Source organism: Dermochelys coriacea, chromosome 20 (genome assembly GCF_009764565.3).
Source record: "Dermochelys coriacea isolate rDerCor1 chromosome 20, rDerCor1.pri.v4, whole genome shotgun sequence".
Taxonomy (NCBI): domain Eukaryota; kingdom Metazoa; phylum Chordata; order Testudines; family Dermochelyidae; genus Dermochelys; species Dermochelys coriacea.
In genome coordinates, this window is record NC_050087.2 from 2,732,787 (window position 1) to 2,758,042 (window position 25,256).

Here is a 25,256-nt window from a genome sequence, read left to right on the forward strand (position 1 = left end):
GTTATGCAAAGTTATGAATTTTAAACATTTTTACATTTTTTTGATTGTTTCTGAGTTTAATGACAGTACAGTAGATGTTGAAAGTCAAAAAATTCAAGCATTATAACTGTTAAAACTTAAATTGTTAACATCACGTGTCAAAATATACAAAGCTGATCTCCTTTAAATCAACAGCTAAAGTTCTCAAGAAGCATTTTTCTTACATTGCCTCTCTGTAAATTTCAACAATCACCAATAAAATTTCTTTTGTTGGTTTGTGGACATGCAGTGAAACCAACATTTACCCATAAAAATCCAATTTTTCCAAGCCTAATTTTAGATGATCAAGGGGTTTACAGTAAAACAAAACATTCATGAGATCCTTAACTCTGACCCTTGTGCACGTACTTGCCTGAGATGATTATTCTGGAGGGATGATTAGTTTTTCCCTGATCCTTCTTTGTGGTAAGGTAGAACAAATAAATCTTGTGCCCAGACTGGTAATTTTCACAGGAGTTTTACAAGGTTGATAATTAAAAGATTTTTTTTATTTATTAAACTCCTCTGGCTGCAGATTGATTTTCTTTGCCTATTGTTTAGCCTTGCCCTGAAATGGGAAATGTAGCCACTTTGACAAATGAACTGGAAGGTAATGCTGATGTCACTGGAGCTTGCGTATTGTGCCTCTTTGTCTTTGGCTGAAGTGTTGTTTTGTAACTCGGTCAATCCTTACGCCTCTTATAACAGCAGTCCAGTTAGTGAACTTTCTCCTGAGGTAGCCCGGCCCCATTGCATATAGCTATCAATAGATCCTGCTAAAGTGCAGACCTAAAATTAGAACTACCGGCCAGCATTTCAAGCCGCCCTGCATTTCTGAAACAGGGACGCTTATTCCATGCCGTAGTCCCAGGTACGCTCACTGCACCACTCGCATTCTCACTGCACGCTTAGAGCGGAGATCAAAAAGGACAGGCACAAATTGGGGACAGAGCTGACCATTGGCTGGAAGGTGAGCTGTCTTTTTATAGGGGATAAGCACAACGCATGAAGGGCCTGAGCCGCAACACACTGAAGGCAATGGAAAGAATCCCCATCAAGCCCAATGAGCCCCCCCCTCCAAGCAATTGACAGTTTGACTAGTCAGATTAGCATGAGTAATAGCCACCAACTTGCTAAAAGTTATTCTGCACTTTTTAGTCTCATTCTAGACTTAGGTGACTAAGCCTTGGCCATGTTGCAGTTTATGTATCCCTAGGTAGACAAACTGCGGTATCCTTTTTGTCTTGTTCCTCATGTTTACAGTATTGCATGCGGTTTTCTCAAGCTGCGGGGCGGCAGGGACACCCATAATAGAAGGGATTTATTAAGGACTTTGGATATGCCCAGAGCCTGACCACCGCTGTTTTATATCTATGCCCTCACAGAAAGAATTACAGTGAACACACACTTCTAGGGACTCTCACTCAAGCTGATATAGACTGAAAACAGCAGTTAATAGAATCTAAGATGAGCCCTGCCTATTACCGTTACATAGGTTATACCTCTCCTGGCTTTCCCCCATGTCTGTGACCTATAAATACCTGTCATCCCCTTTACTGGCCTCATAGCTCTGAGTTTAACTGGTCCAATAGGAAGCAACCCCTTGGTAGGACTTTGGGGACACACTTTTGGAAAGTAGTAAAACTCATCTCTGTCTTTTGGCACTTTGGTGCTTTCGTTCCCTCCCTCAACCATAAGCTCCTCAGAGTACAGACAAACACCACTCTTCTTGGTTTGCTTTACACTCTCTTCACAGCCCAGTATCTGCAAACCACAAAACAGACTAGATATTCATAGAATATCAGGGTTGGAAGGGACCTCAGGAGGTCATCTAGTCCAACCCCCTGCTCAAAGCAGGACCAATCCCCAATTTTTGCCCTGGATCCCTAAATGGCACCCTCAAGGATTGAACTCACAACCCTGTGTTTAGCAGGCCAATGCTCAAGCCCTCCCCCCCAACGCTTGAGCGTTATCCAGTGTAGCCACAGCTTGACCCGCTGGGACTCCCAGTAAACCAAGGCAAATCAATGCGAAAACTAGTACAGAGTTGAGTTCATCGGGGCAGTCAGACTCCACAAAAGCCTTTCTACTGTAATCCAGGTTCCAGCTATTGGGGACCAAGTGCTGCAGCTCAAAACATACCCTCTCCCCCCAGCATCCAGCTGCCTCAGTCTGGGTCACGTGTCAGCACGTACCGACATAGGTCAGCATGACTAGCGTCAGTGTCTACCCTAAAACGTCCTCATTTGGGCAGAGTGGCTCAAATGCCAGTGTTAGTTCTATTGTCTCTGGATTGGTGGATGGATCCAAGTCTGCTGGGGGATCCCCTTTGTTTCCCTGATGCCAACCCTCACTCTAATCAGATGCGTCCTCACTGGGTTGGGGAGATCATATGCAGTTCCTGCAGGCCAAGGATCCCTGGTCATCTCAAGGCTCGTATAAATATCAGGAAGTATGGTTAGGCGGCTCAGACTTCCTCCTCTACCTAGTAGGGAAGAATTTATTAATTCGAACAGACAACTCTGCTACTGCCTTTTACAGAAGCACGCTGGGAGGAGCACAATTGACCCAACTTTGCCTGGAGGCAATTCACCTCCAAGACTTTCATAGAAACAACTCGATTCATCTCTGAGCTGCTTAGCTTCCAGGGAAACAAAACGCATTAGCGGGTCCACCAAGTGGGTCCTTCTCTGATCACGAGTGATTGTTATGCCCAGATGTGGCTAAATCCATCTTCCGGCTCTGGGGGATGCCCCAAGTGGATGAGAGCAGGACACCCTGGGTGCCAACGCCCCTGGTGCACTCTTGTAGATAGTGAACAAGAGTTGACTGGAGGTCCTAGCTGGAGGGGCCCCAGGGTGTCCAGAAAGGCCACTGGTATGGGCCTGAGACCCATCCTTGCCTGGACCGTCCCTTAGAATGAGGCCAGGGGTGGGAGGAGACATTCCCCATTCTAGAAGGGATACAGACGGTATCACATCTGGAGTCTGAAAAAGAAATTGAATATTTCTGACAACAGAGAAGCAGAACCAGTTGGGACCGGTGAGGGATAGCTAAGCCCAGGGATATCGTCGGAGGCTTGCCTCTCGATTGCACCGGGTTCTGCGGAAGCTTGGGAGGTAATGGCACTACAGGGTCTAGACGCAGCGAGGTAGAAGCTGTAGGTATCAGTAGGCTAAGCAGGTCCTATGCAGCTGCATATGCTTCTGGGGCTGTTGGGGATAGCACTGTCTGATTGCTCCGCAGAGATCTTTCAGGGGACAGCCTGGATGGACCCGGCCCAGGTTCTGGAGGCACCAATCCTCTCTCCCTAGGCAACGGGAATCTCAGTGTCTCTCTCTCTTCTTGGCTTCGGTACAGACACATTCAATGGACGCACCAAACTTGAGGAAGGCCTCTCTTTTCTCTGGCACCGGTCAACGGGAACAAGAGGCTACAGGCAGTCTCCAGTGGGGCACTCTGCACCAAAGCTGATGTATTTGGGGCACTTTTCCCATGACATGACTCAAATGGAGCCTCCATAAGCAGCACTTGAGCCTCACCATTGTCTTCCTGTGAGCAGGGCTTGAATCCTTTACAAAGGTGACATTTGTCACTAAACTGGGATTCTCCCACACATAACTAGGGTGGGAGTGGGCTGCTGGCCAGCACAGGATTAGCACAAATCCATCAGGGCTTAAATCCCAGTGAGGCATCGTTCCACTACTGAGAAAAATTGGTCAAAAGTCCTAAAATGAAACCCTAGCACTAAGAACTACATAAGGCTAAACTACAACTAATTAACTTAACAGGATACATACACAGCGTGACAAGCGCTTCCCTCACAAGTCTGGAATTGCTCTGACAATCACTGGCAGCAAAAGGAACTGAAGACGGTTGGTGTGGGGGGTATAGCCCTCTTACATCAGCACACAGCGGCATGAGGCAATAGAGGGTGCTTGGATCACCCTGATGGGTACCATTGCAGGAAAAAAATTCTCTGGCAACCGTGCTTGTGGCAGGCACACATCTGCAGTAGAATGGATGTATGCAAGGACTCTCAGAACATTCACCTTCTCTGCATCAGCTGCTTCTCATGTTCCCATGCATTTTCAATTTCTAGGTAGCCCCGTTCTTTTCCATGCGTCTTTATTTAATGCAGGGGTTTAGGCAATTGCCCTCAACTGGCAACGACTATTGAAGCAAGTAATTTGGTACCTAAGTTAGACATAGGAGCTGGACAACTGCCACCTTTTACTAATAATATTTAGGACTCTTTAAAAAGGAAAGTTGCTTAAGTAGACATCCCCACTGAACAGAGGGACGCATGGCTTGTGACTACAACAGCATATAGGAACAGTAACAGAACTACAACAAAAAGTGAACAAGCAGGGTCACATCTTAGTATTAGTTGCATGAAGCCAGATGATGTGCCAGGAATAGGCCAGAGGCTCCTGTTCTGCAGAAGATATCAGGTGAAGCCATAAGTGACGAGTGTCAGGTAACGTTCTTTGATGTACCTACCGTCAGGTAGCAGAGCTGTCATCAGCCCTACCTGCACAGTTCTATTCATGATCTTATTAAGAAAGCACAGGAGACTAGAACGATGCACACAGGGCTGGTCCAGCTTACATCTGATGGGCATGAGCAACTCCTTTATCAAGGCTTACCAGCCTAGGAAATCTCCTTTTCTTTAAGGGTGAGCCTGGCCCACTTCTCTGCAGCGTCTTTGGCAACCCACTGCTCCTCTCCCATCAGATAGCATCAAGGCTAAGGCCAGCACCAATGGGGGTTAGATTAAGATCAAAAGGCAACAGAGGTGATAAATTTGTATCCATCTTCTCCCTTCTATGGCCTTCACTCTGCAGCTCCTGTATTCCTCTAGCAGTCACAACAGCAGTTCTAGACTGTATCCCCTGCAGATCCAATGGCCCAGCCCTGCAGTTTGAGGTAGGTGAGCAGCATACACAACTGCACCTGTCCTTACTGAAGTTATTTCTGGGCTTCTGCACCTTTGACTCTGAATTGTTAGGTCATGCCTACACTATAAGCTTACATCAGTATAACTGTCATGCAGGGCTGTGAAAAATCCACAACTGCAAGTGATGCAATTCAACTGACCTAACTCTGCTGTAGACAGCACAGCACTATGTCAACGGGGGTGGATTAACCATGCTGATGGGAGAAACTGTCCCAGCAGCGTTTGTAGCAGCTTCACTGAAACGCTATAGGTGGGCCTCTGGAGTTTAAGTGTAGACTGACCCTTAATAATGATCCCACTGGAAGGAGTCTTGTTTTGAGGAAAAAGTACAAAGCAGGAGCCTCCTGCTGCAGAGAAGAGAAACTGACAAAAGACAAAAAGTGCTTTTTTGATTTAACTAGAAGACGTGTGGACTTAACATCAGACTGTTCCCTAATTCCCATACCTGGAGCATAAGAAAGGCTAAATGTTTGCAGGTTTCAGTCTCTGCATGCAGGGACCAACTCATGGCAAGACTGTTCAGCAGAAGGCGCAATCTTCATGGAGACCCAACACTAGTCATGGGAGTTAATTGACTGTTCATAAAGAGATGTACTGAAAGGAGACCAAGCTAGAGTTATGGAACACGCAAATATGCATGGCCACAAGGCATGCAGTACTACCTGCCCTAGCACTAGAATACTGAAATAATCCTTTAGAGCTTGTTTGCATCAATAGCAGCACACTTCAGCTGTAACTGTGTGAAGCTTTGCACTTGGGAGTCCATTCGTAGAACATCATGAAATCATGAACAAATGTACCCAGCAGCCTGACAAAGCCCAAGGGCCATTTGAGGGAACTAAAAATGCCAAAATGCAAAAGCTCAAAGATTTAGGAGGAGGACAAAACATTGTTTTATTTTAGTCAAATCACAACACTTTTCTTTTTTAAACTGTTGTCAAAGTGTACCTACAATTTTCAATTACAGATCCACTTTTTTGAAGGTTTGCTGGGAACATTACAACTTGCCTCCTTGAACAGCTGAAATAATCCCACACTAGTAATCAACTAAAAAAAAAATCCATTCCAGCAAATAGTAAGAATACATGAAGTTACAGTCAACCAGACAGTTCAAAGGACAGCCATGGAGTCTTCAACAGTTTATTAGAAAGAATGTAGACATTTAAAAAAAAAATCCCCTCTGCTCTTATCACAGATTGAGGTTTCAGTCTTGTAATAAGCTGGTCAAAACAAACAAAATAAAAACCCAATAGTGTATTAACGTTTTGTCACTTGTTTCCATACCAACAGTGCAAATACAATTTGGTCTAAATGTACAGATTGACAAGCAACAATGTACAGCCAGCCACTTTCACCCCTCTGTACTAAGAGATGTAAAAGCTTGAGGGTCAAACAATACCAAATGTACAGGCTTCACCCATTTAAGTTAGGGGGTCACTAGTTTTAGCTAGGATACATCTGGAACACTAACTAGTGATTAAATACAACGAAGTGAAGCAATTTTTTTTTTCCTTTTTATTAAAACATTAGTGGAATACACCTGAAGACACCGCAGAGGTATAGCGTGTTACCAGTTTAATTTTGTAAGCCAATTAAAACATTGTTTCAGTCAGTTGAGTTCCAGGTATAAAAATCTGAAATTTTAAATGATCTGCAGTCCACACTGTGAGGGGGAAAATGCTAATTTACCACTTCCTGTAAATTGAGAATCTTCCCATTGTAATTATGTCTTATGAGGAGGCAAAGAGGCTTTAAGCCCTTTTTATTGCAACTTATTTTGTAGCGATTGCCTACACCTCAATTGTTTATTTGGAAGTCTGGAAAAATAACTTTCCTGCATAACATTATTGCCTCATGTGGCTTAAGACTGCCCTGAACAATGGTACACACCAACCATCAGTGAAACCATTTAAAACAGATTGAACATGGGTTAAAGGATGCAGTATCTGCCTTTAGAGCGATCAACTCAGGAATTCTTCGGTTATGAAATGTTGTGATGAAGTTCTTTCCCCAAACCCTGAAGACGACAGTTCTCCTTACTCCAGATCTGGCATTTCTGAGGATAAAGTTGGCACATTAGGGTTTGGTTTTGTTTTGAACACAAATCACCTACAAACTGTTGCACTAGGGGCTGTACAGACACGATCCCCGCACAAGTCTAAGGAGCATGCAGCAGTTTTCTAAGAACTGCTTTTGCTAGTTTGTCCACTGGTGAAAAGACAAGTTAGGTTCTCAAATATGTGAGCAACTTGAGAATGAGTCCTCTAACCGCTGCATGAAATACAAGAGGTCAGTCAATTAGCATGTACATAGCACCATGTAGGAGATGCAAATTAGTCTCTAGCCTCAACAATTGTTGTTGGGACTGCAGCAATCTGCAAAGTTAAAAAGTGACACTTGCAACTCTTGGGAAAGTTTATGACTCTGTATTCGAGAGTCCATTAGATCACATTGCCTAGACGACAGATGTAAGCGTTAGACCCGTACTGAGTACACACTGCAGGTTAACTAGAACACAGTGACTTGTGTCGACATGCAACACAAAGCTTAGTGTTGAGAGCTTGCCAGCAAGACTGTCCTATTTTGGGTGAAACAAAGCTTATGCTAGACTAGTGCTCAGAAACAAGTTTGCATGCTAAAATAACTTACTTTCATCATCACTGTCAGGTGAATCCTGGAGAAAGAAGAAAAAAGTTAGCAAATAAGTCAAGCTGTTCCTGAAGCTGCTCCTTCTGCCCTGACACTAGCTCAGTGAACACCACCATGAAACTGAGGATGTTTAAGAAATACTTTTGATCAGATTTACTGTGACGACCCTCAGGAAAGACACTATACCTCTAGTACACCCTACATGCTTCAAGGCAGAACTACCAAGAATCACAGCTGAGGTGGTAAAGCCACTACCATTTGAGGTCATTGCAGAGGACACAAAAGTAGGTTTTCCCAAATCTAATGTTCCCCATAAACTACTTACATCATCTGCTCCATCTACTTCTGGCAAATCTACATCTTCATCTCCACCCATGTTGTTCATCATCTGTTATAAAGGGAACTAGTGTTAAATTAGAGACTTTGCCTCCCTGATGTTCTCATTCTCTGTAAAACCCAAGGAATATTGCATTCCAAGTCTAAAAACAGTCTCAATTATCAGAGCCCTGTTCCATTTGATCAGTCTCCACTGTGCTTTCTGTAAACCCTTCTACACAAGTGCAGTAGTTACTGCATCTTCATTAAGAATATTTCATGGGAAGAGCCCAAGAAAGAATGCAGAGTAGCTCAATTAGTATAAAACAAGATATTGTTTTTAAATTAACTGCATCTCAATCTGATGGAAAGTCAAATTAATGCATTAGCTGTCCTCTACCTCTGAAGAGCCACGTTAAGTATAGGTTTGGTCACAAGCACAAATAAATCTGGTAATCTCATCAGAGTCCAGAGCCACACCCACACAATCTGTTGCACAGCTGAGAACTGGCGGTCTTTGCTCTGGAGAAGACATGCCTTCTAGCACCACCTATGTGCACTTGGTCTACTGCTTTTGAGTGCGGTAGAGGCCTCCCTTGGCACTAAGCCTGGTTCTTCAAAGTGCAATTAGAGATCATCACAAGGAAAGATTAAACATACAGAAGAAACAGCCAATGAAGTGTTTTTTTTGTTTTAATATCTACTATGATCAACTATATCTTGTGTATGAAATTGCTACAATTCTAAAATTGATTTGCTTTAGTTGGAACCTGCCAAGTCACCCATTTGGTGCTGGCAACAGCTGGAGTTTAATGTGAAATGAGTTTGCATTGGTACTGATGGCCAAGGAGCCACTTGGTCTGTTAAGACAATTAAAGCGATCCGATTGCCTAGCTACCGGCTATTACTTGCAGACAAAACCCCAAAATGGATCCCAGGCCTCTGGGTTCTCCTCTTCCCTCACCTCAGAGAAGCGATCAAAATTGGACAGGTCTTCATCTGAATCATCTTCCCAGTCTTTCCAGTTGTTGAAATCCACACTGAGCCAGTTGAGCTACACAGCAATACAAACAGTTATCTCCTTGAGGGAGAAGTATTTGTTCTAGGGTTGTGTTGGGGGTAGAGGAAATAAACAGGAAAAGTCTTCCCTCACATTAGGGAAATGTAGGCAGGTTCTTCAAGGAGCTGCCATTTTGTTTGTAGAGGGGCTGAATGACACAGTAAATACTGAACCTGTTCATCATCGGGCATGACATACGGACTCTCCATAATTTGAATGGCAGTGACCACTGCTTCCATGAGTATAGCAACCCCTCCCCCCCAAAAACAAACAACCAACCACACACCCCAAGCCCCCACAGAATGGAAGCGTACCTTTGCCTTCTCTTTTGTTAACCTTGGCCACGACTGGCCAGATTCTCCTTTTCTTAAACAACACAAGATAGATCTGTCTGTTCTTTTATGCTTGGATTCCTGGAATGAAAGAATTGTCCTATTAACATGGCAGAGTCAGGAGATAGGAGCAACTTCAGTAAAACTTATACATCTGCATTCACCCACCCATTTGAGAGGTCATCACTCAGTTATGCTTGAGGGGATGAATAAAGTATATACAGTAGCTGCCTTCTGTCACATGGCATGAATACTCTTTACAATGAATGCTTGAATAGATCAAAGTCTACTGGAGTGTCTACAGAACATTGCACTGTGATCTAGCATGTACTAAAATAATCCCTCCCTCCAATTTTGGGCCCAGGATTCAAACTGAGGACAGGATTGCAAAAAGTCATTATCCATCCGAGACTGAAACCCCACACTCCTGCACAGGAACGTTTTACAAGCTAGTAAATATACCTGCTCTAACAGGCGCAATGATGCTGATTGTGTGTTTGTTTTTGGTCCCTTGAGAAAGATGGGCAAGAATAAATCAAGGAGAGCTAAGAAAGGACGTGCAAGAACAGTGGTGAGAAGCACACAGAAGTGCAATCAGTAAATACTCAGGAGCAGACTTTGACATGCCACTCTTCAAGTAGCAGAAAGGAATTTTTGATTCTTCCTTTCTCAGACAAAAATTTCTTTAAGTACGTTAAGTTACTAATGCGGCTCATTATCCATAGTATCCAAGTACCTCACATGTTTAGAGTCCCTTTTTCTTGTATAATTAAGGGTACAGAGGACAAAAGTTCAGAAAATACTTACATTTGGATCAATATAATTAAAAAGATCGATTTCATTTAAATGCTTAAAGTTATCACTTCCGCCAAGACAACTGTAAGAGAGAAGAATTAAGCTAGTTATGTAGCTGGACTGAAAAGTCTCAAAGCAAAGATAGTTGCAATAAAATAAAGGTACTTGCTATTTAGTTAGAAAAAGGGTCAGGTTAGTGTTTAGCTACTGAAATTTCTCTTCCACTTGACAATGGTCTCAGTTATTTACCTGAATGTAAGTTTGGATTTTTCAAAATTTACGTTAACATCTTTACTGTCTTCAACGCAAAATTCAATAAAGACGTAGTCCCTTCGGTCATACCACTTCGCAGAAGCAGGCTGCCTAAAACCAGACCATTTAGGAGAATTAGATCAAAACTGAAAACTTGTGCCATTTAATTAAGTCTCTGTTAAAGAAATTATTTCTTAATTTTTAAAGATAGAGTACCAAAGCTCAGCTGTCCTATTCTGCTAGTACATTCAAGAGTGGACATCGCCATTGTATGTACACTTCCCTCTTCCAAACAGCTTTAACAACATCTGTCTAGTTTTCACTGCAATTAAAGCGACTTTCATCAGCAAGAGAAAGTAGTCTTTACAGTTATGAGATACACTGCAATACGCAGCTTAGTACAATACGAGTAGCAGCCCAAATGGAGCTTAGGTTGAAGAGTAGATAGAAGCTGGAGAGAGAATAGAAAATGACTCTGTGTATAATCCCCCAAGAGCATTGCAAAGTGGTAACACTCCTTGAATGCTTAAAAGTTATCACAGATCATGAAATGGAATGAAGAGATCATACACTTAAAGCAATCAGGCCTCTTGTCTGATAGCAAAAACTCAAAGGTACTGGAGTAGCATAACACCAGTGGTTCCTATTTAGCCAGACTCAATATATACCTGTTTTGAAGCAAGTTCTCTAGTTAAAAACTGTATGAAATAGAAAAGTAATCAGACTCAAGTTCCTGAAGATGAACTGGTAAGAAAAAGTAAGCTCAGTTTAATTTGCATGTGAATGCCATTAGAAATTGCCAGCTAGTGCACAGGTTTGTAAACAGGACCTAGACAGTTTTAAGGAGAGTAGTCTTTCAGACTTAGCAATGAGAAAGCAATGAGATTTTTTCTGCTATTTAAAAGTGCTGTGATTTATTATGAGTTAGAAATACATTTCACTTTATTTATAAAACCCTCCGCACAGAAGCTGCTATCCCTCCGCTCCAAACTACCGTATTACAAAAGCAGAGAGTGGGCAGGAGCCATGTAATTGCAAGTTAAACTAAGTAAAATACAACAGGGGCATCCATGACGAGTCTCCAGGAATTGTACCATTTTGAGTTGACCATGTCAGATCTCAGCCTAAGTAGGATAAAGGCTTGCTCAGTCCTCTATGGAGGCCTCAAAAGAACAGATGTAAAGCTGAAGCCCTGACCACACAAGGACCATTGAGATCCTGTATCTCTTGTGGTACAAACAGCAGTATCAGTGTCCTGGACAAATTCTGGCCTGGGTAATTAGATTCTTCCTTCTCATTTCCCTCCGTAGCTTTGTTTCCCCTCCTCTAGAGCAATCAATGCTTTTGCTGCAGAATGGAAACCACACTGCATAGGCGACTGTATTTAGGTGCCCAGGAAGCAAAGCTTGTAAAGGATACAGCATTCTTTCAGGGTGACAGACATTAAAAAAAATTTATTAGCTTTGCTGTCAAGGTTTTGAGGTCCCTAAAAGTTCAGTTGCCTATCCCCTATAGGTTTCAGAGTAGCAGCCGTGTTAGTCTGTATTCGCAAAAAGAAAAGGAGTACTAGTGACACCTTAGAGACTAAAATTTGAGCATAAGCTTTTGTGAGCTACAGCTCACTTCACTTATGCTCAAATATATTTGTTAGTCTCTACAGTGCCACTAGTACTCCTTTTCTTTATCCTCTATAGGTTACTTTTAACACCAGCTGTAAACTGATTCCTTGTACGAGTCTAGTCTTGGAGGAACAGACAGGACTTGAAAATTGCCTTATACTGAAGTTATCACTAGTTGGTTTTATAATAAGCAGGAAGTGGGTAGATTTGATCTCAGTACCTTTAAAAGAACTGAGTGAGTATGATTACTGGCACTTTTTGGTTCCACCTGCACTACAAGTTCAATGGTGTTACAAAAGAGACAGGTTCTGTTTTGCAGCTTGATATGGTTGTTACCATCTGAATCCAAGGCCTTAGCCAAGTGTTAGCCATGCCTAAGTCCTGGTTACACTGACAAATAGAACCACACCTTAACTGTAGAGCAGGGTGGGGTGGGAGGTGGAGAAGAGGTGGAGAACGGGACAGCCAGCCACTTGTGACTCACTAGGGTCACTAAAGATAACTGCACAAGCAAGCACCTTCGACATGTCTCAGTACCACAGAACAAGAGTGGAAATCCTTTGTCTTCCCCACAACTTGCTAACACTACAAGCAGGAGCAAGTTGAAGTACCATTTCTACTAGAAGTAGAACAGGGTTAAGTGTCAGTGTACTCATCTGACAGGTAGAGCTAACATGCTTCAGTATACCCAGTTGCCTTCTTCCCAGCAAAACTTGACAGATCAGTATAGCTGACACGCAAGCCAGGCTGGATAACTGAATTTCTGCATTCTGGAGGAAAGACTAGTCACCCCACTTTGCATAAGCTGCTGTTGCCATGATCACAAGACAGGAAGCATTTTTCAAAAAGTGCAATGGACTTTGGGATACCTTCCTCCAGAGACCTGGGAGTTCGGACAGTAGTAACCCATTTATAATGTTAAAGGGCAGATCTCAGATACAGAGAACCACAATGCTGGAACACAAATGCAGTCCTGCTCATGAGTTCAGTAAATTGTTCCTATATCAGAAATTTTTAAAGAAGTGGTCTCAAGGTTTTATTCTTTAACAAATTCTGACTACCTCAATATACTGGCTAAAAGTTAATTATTCATACCACACAAGTCTAGAGCATTCAGTTGCATCTGAAAGAATGTGTATTTGCACTTTGTATATACCACACATGGAGAGCTATGAATGTGTGGGACATTAGCTTTTTCCTGCCATTACACGGAGGGATTGAGAACAAGGTGCTCGGCAGTCCAACCCTCTATGTTAAAGCATTGCAATAACCTGCCAAAAAGGGAATCTTAATACAAGGACAAGTTCTCAGACCATTTCAACAGACCACTGCTACACTTTTGAAAGGTAAAGCTTCTGAGAAGATTCTGACTCAGACTCTCAATTGACAGTCAAGCATGAAGTATTCTGCAATGTTTCACACAAAACCAATAGCCAAGCACATTTACATGCACCATTACACATCTAGCAAGGGATTTTCTCCATCCATCTTATAATGCAAGGTTCAGCAGGTTCTGTAAGTTTATTTTATGAACAGAATTTTCAGGGTTAGTGTCAGATGGTTTTCCCAGCACACTAAAGGCAGTGTTTCGGTGTTTAACTTCACTCTTGCCAGAAAGAGTAAAGAGCTGTTCTGAACATATAGCTCTAGTATGCTTCTCTCCAGTTACTGCAGCAGAGTCTACCTAAAACTATTCAAGCACTACTCTGATTATACTAGGAACCAAGGATAAGAAGCTTGAAGGAAAAAATATGTTTGTAAAACGGAAACTATTTTATTTTTGTTGAACTTTTAGTTTGTGATGTCCTACTTGAGAGGTGAAATCTGAAAACACAGTATAACATTTCGTTTGAGAGTATTCCAGTAGCACAAGGATTTTATGTTGCTAAGTAAGCAGACTTATTTTAGTGGACATGGTTTAATCAAAACCTTTATCAAGTGTCTCACTTATTAAAATGCACAAAATCTGATTCACAATCACACTAATCTCTCCTCTTCCTACTGCTTCAAAATCAAAGAGGCTAGGACTTTTCAGCCTGGAAAAGAGGAGACTAAGGGGGGATATGATAGAGGTATATAAAATCATGAGTGGTGTGGAGAAAGTGAATAAGGAAAAGTTATTTACTTGTTTCCATAATATAAGAACTAGGGGCCACCAAATGAAATTAATGGGCAGCAAGTTTAACACAAATAAAAGGAAGTTCTTCTTCACACAGTGAACAGTCAACCTGTGGAACTCCTTGCCTGAGGAAGTTGTGAAGGCTAGGACTATAACAGGGATTAAAAGAGAACTGGATAAATTCATGGAGGTTAACTCCATTAATGGCTATTAGCCAGGATGGGTAAGAAAGGGTGTCCCTAGCCTCTGTTTGTCAGAGGGTGGAGATGGATGGTAGGAGAGAGATCACTTGATCATTACCTGTTAGGTTCACTCCCTCTGGGGCACCTGGCATTGGCCACTGTAAGTAGACAGGATACTGGGCTGGGTGGACCTTTGGTCTGACCCAGCATGGCCATTCTTATGTTCTTATATTGTGGTGGTGATGGGGAACTCAATAGGGTAAATGCAAACTTTGGGATAGTATTCTGAGAATTTCAAAGACAGCATCTAGCCATACACAAAATAGTGGCTACCACAGAAGAGACCCACTTTATTGGCAGTTCTTGCACCAGCTCTACGAAGACTGATCTGATAGCAAAGACAACTGACTGGGTTCACAATTATGTTTTCCTATGCTCCACAGCAAAAAAAGTGTTTCCATTAAGGTCTAGTTCTATCTTTCTGGGACCGAGCATAACCCAATAATGCCCAGGTAGGAATTAAAAGGTTTCCTCCACCACAAACAGTGATCTTCAAATGTGAAAAAAGAATCCACTCCTGGATGGGTTGTTTGAATTCAAGCAAACCACTCCAACCCACTGGGTGAAAGACTAACTTCCTTCTAGTGACACATTTGAGAAATAGCACATAAGGCAAGAAGTTTCCTTTCATATTTGTGCAGACCCATGCTGGGTAAATTTAGTAATAAAAGAGTGGTTATTCCCCCAGTTCAGTATTTTTAATTCCTTATTTGACAAAAGCCTCACCTTGCTAAGACTTAAAGGCATGTAGTGAAATAAAGGACAAGGGTAAGTGTGCCCTGCTTTTATTTGCCTAGCCCAGGCATCAGACTTGCTGCCCTTGGATGCTATGTACATTAGCCATCTCCCATCTGCTGTGTGAGAATATGAAAATCCAACTCCATGGAACTTGATAGATCAGTTATCACCCAGAGTTGTTACATCATCAAGAGAAGGGAGAGTGATCTCTCTTCTAATGCAAGAGTTTTGTTGAGCACTATTAACATTTAGTAAGCGGTGTCAGAGGAGATACCAGCAGCCTTCTAAGAGTTATATGCATATGTAACAGCTACACACTGGAAGAAACAAACCATGCCCTCAGCATCTTTGCCAAAATTAACTGGTCTTACAGAAATAAGGTATCAGGGTAGCAATCGTGTTAGTCTGTATTTACAAAAAGAAAAGGAGTACTTGTGGCACCTTAGAGACTAAAATTTATTTGAGCATAAGCTTTTGTGAGCTACAGCTCACTTCATCGGATGCATTCCACTATACAGGCACTGTACCACTATACAGTATTTCCTAAGAGTCTGCTTAAAAGATCAGTCCTAGAATTAAATGGGGTTTCCCTTCCCAATTACTTAAGCTATGTTATAGTAGGTGATAGTAGCAAGAGGAAATACACTAGACCTACGTTTAAAGTTTGAATCATTCTCATTTTAGAGTAGCAACCGTGCTAGTCTGTATCTGCCCCCCCAAAAAAGCACGCAACTGTGGTACCATAGAGACTCAAATAAATTTGTTAGTCTCTAAAGGTGCCACAAGTACTCCTTTTCTTATTTTAGATTTACATACTCTCTTCTCCCCCCCAAAATGGCTTGCTGCAGTCAAGTTAAACTGCTCTGGAAGTCTTGATCTGGATGGCTATCTGCTGGTCAGTTTTTAAAAATTAAGCTAAGTTCGATGGCAACCTTAATTTAGGCCCCCACATGATGTGCCAGGAATCAGAATTTCATAACAGTAATGAAAGATGCACCAGCACTACTAGCAGAAGTTTCAGATGAGGTAGTACTGTGTCTATATTTTAATTTTTCTGGAAGAAAAGAGTAAATTTTTTACGGCGCACTTGTGCAGTAAGGTCACTCCACACCCTATACAACCATTATGCAGCACTAACCATGACACAATGCCTGACTAGTAGCGGAGAAATGTGATCTGGATTTTCAAGGGCACCAGTTGCATACATATCATGAAAGCCTACCATTTTCCTCTCTTCTCTCAGTGTAACCAAGTCCATCTCACAAGAACCACCACCTTTCATCCATGAGGGCTGAAAAAGTTCATTTAATATTGCTTCTAGTTGGCCAAGCGGTCACTTGAGCTACAAGGAATGAGGCAGAGTTCTATCACATCAACTTCTCGTTAAGTCCTAAATGCATGTTTAGGTTTTTCCAATATTTCAAACCATTTGTACCATGACACACAACTGTCATGTACCCAGAAAGTAATCGGTATCTTTAGCAGAGTTAAAGTAGTATTCTCTGGCCCCTTACCATAAGTAGCCTTCTCCATACAAGTTATCTGTATTTCACATTCGGGTGCCCTTTGCCACTAGATGAAACACACACACACACACGAAAACCAGTTTCATTTACTTAAGAATTATGACCGCAGTGCATTAGATTAGAGCCAATCACTTTGTTTGGTTGCCATTGTTCTCAAATAATGAAAGACCACCTCAGCACTACAGGTAAATTGATGTGTTCAACCTAAGTGACTAGCACATCACACTGTGCTATGTTTCATCTTGCATCTTTATAGTGACCTCTTCACTAGTTTCCATCTGAGGAGAATCTTACCAAATTAGCCATACTTGTCCGATGTAGAACACACTGCACTAATGCAATGTGGAAGTGACTGACTACACAGGAAACCACCTATAAGCTACAGCTGGTGCAGAATACATCGACTCCTCAGCTTAGCAAAGTTAATTATATGGACTATATTAAATCAATGCTCCAAAGATGGCATTGGTATCCTGCAGCATTTGCAGTTCAAGGGGTTGCTAATGATTTGGAAGTGCTAAAATAGATTGGGGAAAGATTGTCTTGATGTCTAGGACCCCATATATCACCATCATTCAAATCAACCCCCAGGTTATCTTGTTCTTTCCCTGATATTGAATGCCATACAGGTCTAGGTTTCAGTGAAGGGATCTCTACTGTGTAAATCTCCCCCAACAAGGCCTGAGTTGGTACACTTTATTGACATGCTGCAAAATTTGTTTGGCGATCAAGAATTTACCTGAGGGTCTGATAGCGGCAAAGAGTATTTTGGTTCATTAGTGAGTGTGGGATTCAGTTTTATTACGAAGTTATTTGAAACTAGCTTTTATTACAAGTTATTTTACATGTGTACCCAGAAACAAGGCAATAAGCATATTTAAAATATATTAAAATAGTTATGAGGATGCCTGTATGTGTATTCTAGAGCAGTCTCAAACTTTTTTCTGGTGACCCCTTTCACATAGCAAGCCTCTGAGCGCGACCCCGCCTTATAAATATATAAACAAGCGTTTTTAATTTAACACCATTAAAAATGCTGGAGGCAAAGCAGGGTTTGGGGTGGAGATTGACAGCTCGCAACTTCCCCCATGTAATCAGCTTGTGACCCCCGACGGGTCCCAACCCCCAGTTTGAGAACCCCCTGTTCTAGAGATTCATCATCTGGTCTGGTACCATGCTGTAGACCTGCAAAACTAAGCAATTCTATGCTGGACAAAATACAATTGCCACAACCAGAAGTCAACTCAGGAAGTTTTTGAGTAACACAGTAGTTGGGATCTCAGTTATTTTATGACATGCACACACCTAATATTTTACATTGCTTTGGAATGTAAATGCCTGTACCACTTTACAAATGTTTAGGCTTAACACCCTCATGAGTCTCCATTTTACAGAGAGCCAGAAAGAGAAATAAGGCCATACAGGTGAAGTGGCTTGCTCAAGGTCACAAAGCATGTCAGAAGTCAAGCCCCAAAGAGAATTCAGAGTCCTATCTCCCAATTCCCCTAGACCATTACTAGTTCATGGTCTGCCAGAGTAAGTTTCTTGTTTCAGTTTCTGTCACATTTTTCTGCTTGAGAAGCGTGGTTTGTAAGAAGATTAATGCACTAAAGAACTTAAACAGCCAACAGCAGTTAATATAGTGGCTTGCATTCCTTAATCGACAAGGAAGAGAAAGGAATGAAACTGCTGTCTTGTGTCCCATTTATACTTCGTTTTGGACGGTATTGAGGGCTGCTGCTCCAGAAATACAGTGTAAGTGGCCAATCCCTCAAACAGGGAAGCTGCAAGATAGCTCAGAGGCTGATCGTTCCTTGAATTCTTAAAGGGGGGAGCGGGAGAAGTTACAGGTTTGAGCAACAGCCTCAGGTGCTCCTAGGAGAGACAGGAAACCTGGGAACCCTGACAACGCCTCACCTTAATAAAAACAAAGGCTGCTGGTTACATCCAGCCCCTCCGGCTTTACTACTCAGCCCCGGGGCTGTATGGACCCGCCTCCCACCCCAAATTACCCTCTCCCACAGCCAGACAGGTGACCAAGCCTACGGGCTGAGCTGCTCTGCCTCCTCCCCTACCTGCCTCCCAAACGTCCCCTCCCCCCACCTACCCCCCGAAAGTCCTCCTCAAGCCCCCCTCCTCCTCCCCCCACCTAGCCCCCCAAAAGCCCTCCTCCCACACACCCCAAAAAAACCCTGCGCCTCCTCCCCCACCTACCCACGTGCCCCCGCTCCAACGTGCCCCCAGAAAGCCCTGCCCGCCTCCCCCCCCCATCTTCCAAAAGCGCCCCCGCCAGGGCCGCGGCCTTGCAGGGCCCCTCCCCGCTGCGGGGGGAGTAGCTCCCTCCCACGGCTCCACAGGCCGCGCCGCGCCGCCCCGGCCCTCATCCCCTTCCCCCCTCACATGGCGGACGGCGGCAGGGTCGGCTCCGGGTCAGGCGGCTCCCCGGCTCGGGGCTCTCTGGCGCGGGCGGGCAGCGGCAAGAGGGACCGGGTCCGACCAGCGTGAGGCGGCAGCGGCGGCTCCTCAGGGCTCGGCCTAGCACCCACAATGCAGCGCGCGCTCGGGCAACGGCGGCTGTTCCAGGCGCTGGTGACGCAGCAAAATACCCCGCGCTCCCGCCTCTCGCCGCACTCCCCGCCGCGCATGCGCCAGCGCCGGCGCCCGCTCCCTTAGCGCGCTTTGCGACCAGGTGGGCCCTACCGGACGCAGAGCGCATGCGCCCCAACCGCCTCGCGGCTCTCGGCCTTCCACGCGCGCGCGCTCGGAGCAGCCTGCTCCGGAGAGCGCACGCGCGTCTCCCACAGTCTCAGCGCGCACGCGCCTAGCCTCCCTTTCGAGTCTCCTAATTTGCCCCCGTCCCACGCGCGGCGCATGCGCCGCTGTGTCCCGCTGTTGCTAGGGGGTGTGGGCACAGCTCCCCGGCCCAGGCTTGCCATGGAAACGAGAGTGGAGGCTGCTGGGACATGTAGTTTTCTTGGGCCATGGCGGTGCCAGAGAAGGGGGAGTGTGTCTTTGGCAGGGGCAGGTGGGGCTGGGGTCACAACAGCTGGCACCCCCGCCCCCCTTTGTCCACCAGCTGCTGGCTGCACAGCTCCACCAGGGCCAGGGCCACTCCCCTCCTCCTTTTAAAGTGTTTTGTGATCCACAGGCCTTAGGAGCCCGAGCCCAGCTCCCTAAACCTAGGCCCAGGGCCACACAGCGCCCGTCAGAGGCCACGGGCGTGGAGCCTCTTCTGGGCGGAGAGGGCAGCCCTGGAAGGCCTTGACATCTACGCAGAGAGCGGTGGTTGTGGTAGATGCGCTCTCTTGCCAAAAATAAAGAGAATGACCCACAGTAAAAGCAAAAACCTCAGTATAAAGTAAGGAGCAAAGCCCCCGTTCATGAAGGAAATAGCCATGCACATGATTTGCGCCTTATTTATGAGGGCTCCTCCTCCACAGCCTGTCTTTTGGGAGCATTATAAAACAGGCTTGGAAAGGTCAGATTTTTAGCAGCAAATGTCCAAAAATGTCGGTTTCACCAGGCACACAACCCTACGAAAAAATATCATCCTAAACTGAAATGTTAACGATAGGCAGAGAAAAATGCGGGCTTGAGAACTTTCATTACCACTATATCCTGGCCACTACCCACTATTGATTCCCACAATTGTGAACATGTAAATAGAGCAAAAAAATTAAAAATGTTTATGAATAAAGATGGATATCCATCAAAATATATATCAAATTCCACCATGGCTAATTATAAGCTCTCCTGAGTTGCCTGGGAGATAGGAAGCAGGCACCCACATTGCAGCGGGGGGGGAGGCTCATTAGAAAGCCTTAACATCCCAGTCAACAACAAAGAAACAGATTCCCTCATTCCAAAACAGTGAGAGAAGCTGAGTTCATTAGCCTTTCCATTGGATAAAGCTGCAGTTTCAAAACAGGGCAACATCCAGGCAGTGAAGCAACTGTCTATATAATATGCTGCCATTCTATCAGACAACCAGTCAAATCAATAATTAAGCCCTATCACTGCCCCTGCAGGCTCAAAGCAACATCTGGCAGGTTAGAATTGTTCACAGTCAGCTCTACCTCACACCAAATGGAACGCTGGAAGAGATCCTTTCAGGTTTTACTCCTTCTAATCTCACCTACCAGCCTCTGAATGCAGCCTACTGGAGTCCTCGGCTACTTTCAAATCCTATCATTTCTCTCTAATGCTAAAGTCTTAATTAAAACGATCAAGCCCGGCTCCCTGAACCTCACAGTCCAGTATTCTTCCCAAGTTTGGCTACAGCATCCGGCCCCCTTTGCTCCATCTTCCTGCATCCTCCGAAGGCTTCCCATGGGAGATTCGGAACTCTGCCTGCTTGGATTTACACGGACAGACAGTGATTAACAGCAGTATCTGTAGTGCTTGTGCGCAGCATGAGGGGCTTCCAGCTAGCCGCTCTACCTGTCATTTGGGGTTCCTTGCTGACTGTATTCTCCGCAGTGTAGCTAATCAGTTTGAATGAGTTGTTCCACGGCCCAGTTTCTATTGCACAGGGGGAAAAGCGTTACTAAGCAGTGGCAAGATTCCCATTTTCACTGCTCCTGCCTTTTCCTTTCATGTCCCTTAGGATTTCACTGGGCATTAGCTCCCTCCCACCATCTGCTGGTCTTTTGAAAACCTCCCTCTGCACCGCACTCAACTTTCTGGACAAGGACAGGTTTGCTTGTAGGCCTGGAGAACGAGAGAGAAGCAATCAAAGACAAATCTCATTACGTGGTCACACACGACAATGCCATTAAAGTTCTAGAAAAGCAGCATTTTAAAATGGCAGGTATTGTCATTTACTTTGTACATACTTAGCACAAAGAGGCCCTGGCCTGACTGAGGCTGGCAGATGCTACTACAATATACATGTTAACACCCCGACAGCAAGTACAGGCAGGGACTCCACCCTCAGAGTTACACAACAGGGTGTAAAGAAGGGATGAACGCCAAGAAAAACTTCCCACTGCCGCCGATCCAAGGAAGTGGTGGAAGATCCACCAGCTGAGCACAGAGTTGCCAACTCTTGTGATTTTGGGAGTATTTCCAAAAGCTCCAAGTGCTGAAATCAAGAGACCGCAAGGACTGTCTTTTTCCTCTGTTTTTGAACAGTACCTAGCACCGTACAACAAATAAACACTGTTGCCCAAGAGAGGTCACTGGACTGGGCCTCAAGAGACCTGGCCCTGCCACTGGCCTGCTGGATGACCTTAGGCAAGGCACTTTCCTCTCTGTTCCTCAGTTTGCTCATCTATAAAATGGGGGTAATGACACCTCCTTTGTAAATTAAAATCACTAGAAAGACAGGGATGAAAAAAGTAAGTCCCTAGCTTTCATGGTGGCAGAGAAAAGCTGAGACACATGAAGTGAGTGTAACCTAAAGCCTCAGAAACCAGAAGGCAGATCAAAAGAACATGACATTTCTTTTTATAAAGAGGTCATGATTTTTAGGTCAATCTCATTATTATGTTCATAGAACCATAGGCCTGGAAGGGACCTCAAGAGGTCATCTAGTCCAGTCCCCTCCACTCATGGCAGGACTAAGTATTATCTAGACCATTCCTGACAGGTGTTTGTCTAGCCTACTCTTAAAAATTTCCTATGATAGAGATTCCACAACCTCCCTAGGCAATTTATTCCAGTGCTTAACCACCCTGACAGTTAGGAAGTTTTTCCTGAAGTCCAACCTAAACCTCCCTTGCTGCAATTTAAGTCGATTGCTCCTTGTCCTAGCCTCAGAGGTTAAGAGCAACTCTTCTCCCTCCTCCTTGTAATCTTTTATGTACTTGAAAACTTATGTCCCTTCTGTCTTCTCTTCCAGACTAAACAAACCCAATTTTTTCAATCTTCCCTCATAGGTCGTGTTTTCTAGACCCTTAATCTTTTCGTTGCTCTTCTCTACACTCTCTCCAATTTGTCCATATTCTTCCTGAAATGTGGCACCCAGAACTGGACACGATACTCCAGTTGAGACCTAATCAGCATGGAGTAGAGCGGAAGAATTACTTTTCGTGTCTTGCTTACAACACTCCTGTTAATACAGCCCAGAAGGATGTTCGCTGCTTTTTTTTTTTTTTTGTTGCAACAGTTACACTGTTGACTCAGATTTAGCTTGTGGTCCACTATGACCCCCAGGTCCCTTTCATGCTGGTAACACCGGAGTCATTAAAACCTGGAGCAGACTAGACAATTGAGAGCTCTAAAGGGAGCACCCTGGCATCACCCCCGGGGGGATGAGGCCCCTCAGAGATTTTCTAACCTCTGAACGTTAGAATTTGCAACTGAACTTTAGACAGCAGGTAGGCTGACCAGATAGCAAGTGTCAAAAATTCGGACAGGAGGTGGGGGGTAATAGGTGCTATGAGAGAAAAAGACCCAAAAATCAGGGCTGTCCCTATAAAATCAGGACATCTGGTCACCCGAACTGCAGGTGTCCATATGCTCAATGTTCCACACTCCCGAAGGAACATTCTTGTGCTAGAGTCTGAGCCTTTTGCTTCGCCCTACAGGAGGGTGGACCTTCACACAGAGCAAGGAAACACTAGAACAGGGGTAGGCAACCTGCGGCCAGCAAGCTGATTTTCAGTGGCACTCACACTGCCCTGATCCTGACCACCAGTCTGTGGATTCTGCACTTTAATTTAATTTTAAAAGAAGCTTCTTAAACATTTGAAAAACCTTATTTACTTTACATACAACAATAGTTTAGTTATAATTATAAACTTATAGAAAGAGACCTTCTAAAAACGTTAAAATGTATTACTGCACGCAAAACCTTAAATTAGAGTGAAAAAATGAAGACTTGGCACACCAATTCTGATAGGTTGCCGACCCCTGCCCTAGAATTAGCAGGTGCTTTCCCGGGAACAGCAGAGGAGAGACAATGTCAGGCCTGGGACCTTCTCTGCGATCAGCGGTTACATCTCCTTGTGACCTCAGGGCAAACAAAAAGCAAAACAAAACATAAAAGATTTCACCGACAGTAAGCCACAACTTTTATTTATCGATAGAAATAGTACAAATGTTAAAGTTCGCTGCATTTTACTCTTCTCTGAAAAACCAAAAGGTTCCTCCCTTCTGATGGCTACATCGTCAATTCCTGGAGAGAGAGAGAGAGAGAAAGAACAGTTAGAAAGTATCCCTGGGGGTAGGTCTGCAATTCCCCGGAGATTTCACTAAGCTCTGCACTCCAGCTCCCTCCAGCATGCTGATGCAGAAGAAACAGAGAGGCGTGAGCTTCAGACTGTTTATCTATCAAGCGGGGCCAAGTGGCCTTGGGGAAGGCTGTTCTGAGGGCAGAGAGCTGTGCGATATCCTGCTTGGATACACGCTGGAGGGAGCGGGGAGGACAGAGGCAGGGGGATGCCTACACCCCAAATAATTATTTACATCACAACACAGACCCAAGCGGATTTTGTACCATCGGATCTGTTATTTCCCCCCTTCCCAATGGGTGACGTCGGTGCAGACAATGAAAACTGCAAGAATGACGCAGAACAGGCGAGTTGAGACATGAAGAAGAGGGGGTAAGTAGGGATATGCCCTCATGGTAACTGATCAGTAAGCTCCTCACACCCATCAGCAGTGAAATGAGCATGCCCTGTTCTCCCCATACAGGGAGGATTCACTCCAAACTGTAACGTCTACTCCTCAAGTTTTGGGTTTGCTCGACTGGCTGGGAACTCCGCTCTGGAGGCCACTCACCATAATAGCATTTACAATATCGTTACTGTTGTTCTTCAGGGCCCGGACAGCCTTCGCGCGGGACACGTTCGCCTGGGACATGACCAACTCGATGTCTTTCACCTCGACGCCAGTCTCGTCAACCTAAGCAAGAAAAGACCAGGACTGTCTCCCCGCTGATGGCACGGATCTCTCTCTCACAGACGGCCCTGTCCCACTGGGGATTCCTCAATTCAACCCAAGCAGTAGCAGCACTCATGATCTGATTTCACTGCTTGCAGATTGGGGAAATGGCTGCTTCATGGAAGCACAGGAATTACCAGGCTGGATCAGACCCAATTTGGTGTGTTTTCCTGTTTCCTGACAGTGGCCAGCAACAGCTGCTTCAAAAGGAAGGTGCAAGCGGCCTCGCAGTAGGGGATTCTGGGATGGCCAGCGCTCAGGGCAAGTTTCTTCTTTCTACCATTAGGGCAGGAAGGTGGCAGAAGGAACAGGGAATCCCCAGGTACCACGTCTCAGTGTATCCAGCACGTGTTATAAGGGCAAATGGGCTTAGATGCCGTGCAGGTGAGTGCAATGGGGAGATATCACAATGCATACAGCAGCAGAGCCCAGTAGTTGTAATAATCAGTGCTGGTGAGAAGTGCCTGCTCCAGAGCGGGGAAGGATAGTAAACATCTGGGGCCTACCCTCTGCCGGGCTTCCCAAAGAGAGGATTAGTTGGTATGATGGTTTGTGTGAGGTGGGCATCTGTCCCACTAGAAAATGGGCTGGGAACCCACCCCCAACTTGCTTCACACGGGGGTCCTGGACACCTGCCAGATGGAGACACTAGGATGGGCAAGAGGCCCAATGGGTAGCACGTGCCATTAACCACACATGCACATTAATACAGTGGGTCCTTTCATCTAAACTGCACTGGCTGTG

General features: G+C 44.6%; 2 protein-coding genes and 1 long non-coding RNA gene across 5 annotated transcripts in view; 1 reads left to right on the forward strand and 2 right to left on the reverse strand.

Moving 5' to 3' along the window:
* Positions 1-427: 427 nt before the first annotated feature.
* The window catches only part of NACA (nascent polypeptide associated complex subunit alpha), a 39,346-nt gene continuing 14,517 nt past the window's right edge, over positions 428-25,256 (reverse strand). For 2 of the 3 annotated variants that reach the window (XM_038378768.2, XM_038378759.2), the window contains 2 exons: positions 24,351-24,473; positions 23,618-23,745 (listed from right to left, as the gene is read on the reverse strand). In XM_038378768.2, the coding sequence (XP_038234696.1) occupies positions 23,731-23,745; positions 24,351-24,473 (138 nt within the window). In that variant the 3' untranslated portion in view covers positions 23,618-23,730. Of the gene's footprint in view, positions 1,767-10,660; positions 10,667-16,692; positions 16,699-19,923; positions 19,930-23,617; positions 23,746-24,329; positions 24,474-25,256 lie in introns of those variants that run through there. The other variant, XM_043506517.1, reaches the window with a different exon arrangement.
* PTGES3 (prostaglandin E synthase 3) lies at positions 5,848-19,439 on the reverse strand. The gene is made up of 8 exons (XM_038378540.2): positions 19,026-19,439; positions 10,379-10,492; positions 10,142-10,211; positions 9,317-9,415; positions 8,907-8,996; positions 7,953-8,015; positions 7,628-7,652; positions 5,848-7,034 (listed from the first exon to the last, which is right to left on the reverse strand). The coding sequence occupies exons 1-8, from the start codon at positions 19,268-19,270 to the stop codon at positions 7,015-7,017; spliced, it is 726 nt and encodes a 241-aa protein (XP_038234468.1). The 5' UTR covers positions 19,271-19,439; the 3' UTR covers positions 5,848-7,014.
* On the forward strand, positions 10,500-17,569 carry LOC122458341. Its single transcript, XR_006278342.1, has 3 exons — positions 10,500-11,896; positions 12,076-15,479; positions 15,618-17,569. It is a non-coding gene; the product is annotated as an uncharacterized LOC122458341 (long non-coding RNA).

What these genes read in the sequence shown, in the direction of transcription:
- PTGES3 (XM_038378540.2), bottom strand. Translation starts at nt 19,270, where the DNA reads ATGCGCGGCGGGGAGTGCGGCGAGAGGCGGGAGCGCGGGGTATTTTGC. An exon ending in ACCCTGCCGCCGTCCGCCAT is followed by an intron (nt 10,493 to 19,025) that starts GTGAGGGGGGAA and finishes GTCTGGTTTTAG; the next exon opens with GCAGCCTGCTTCTGCGAAGT. An exon ending in TAACAAAAGAGAAGGCAAAG is followed by an intron (nt 8,997 to 9,316) that starts GTACGCTTCCAT and finishes ATTGCTGTGTAG; the next exon opens with CTCAACTGGCTCAGTGTGGA.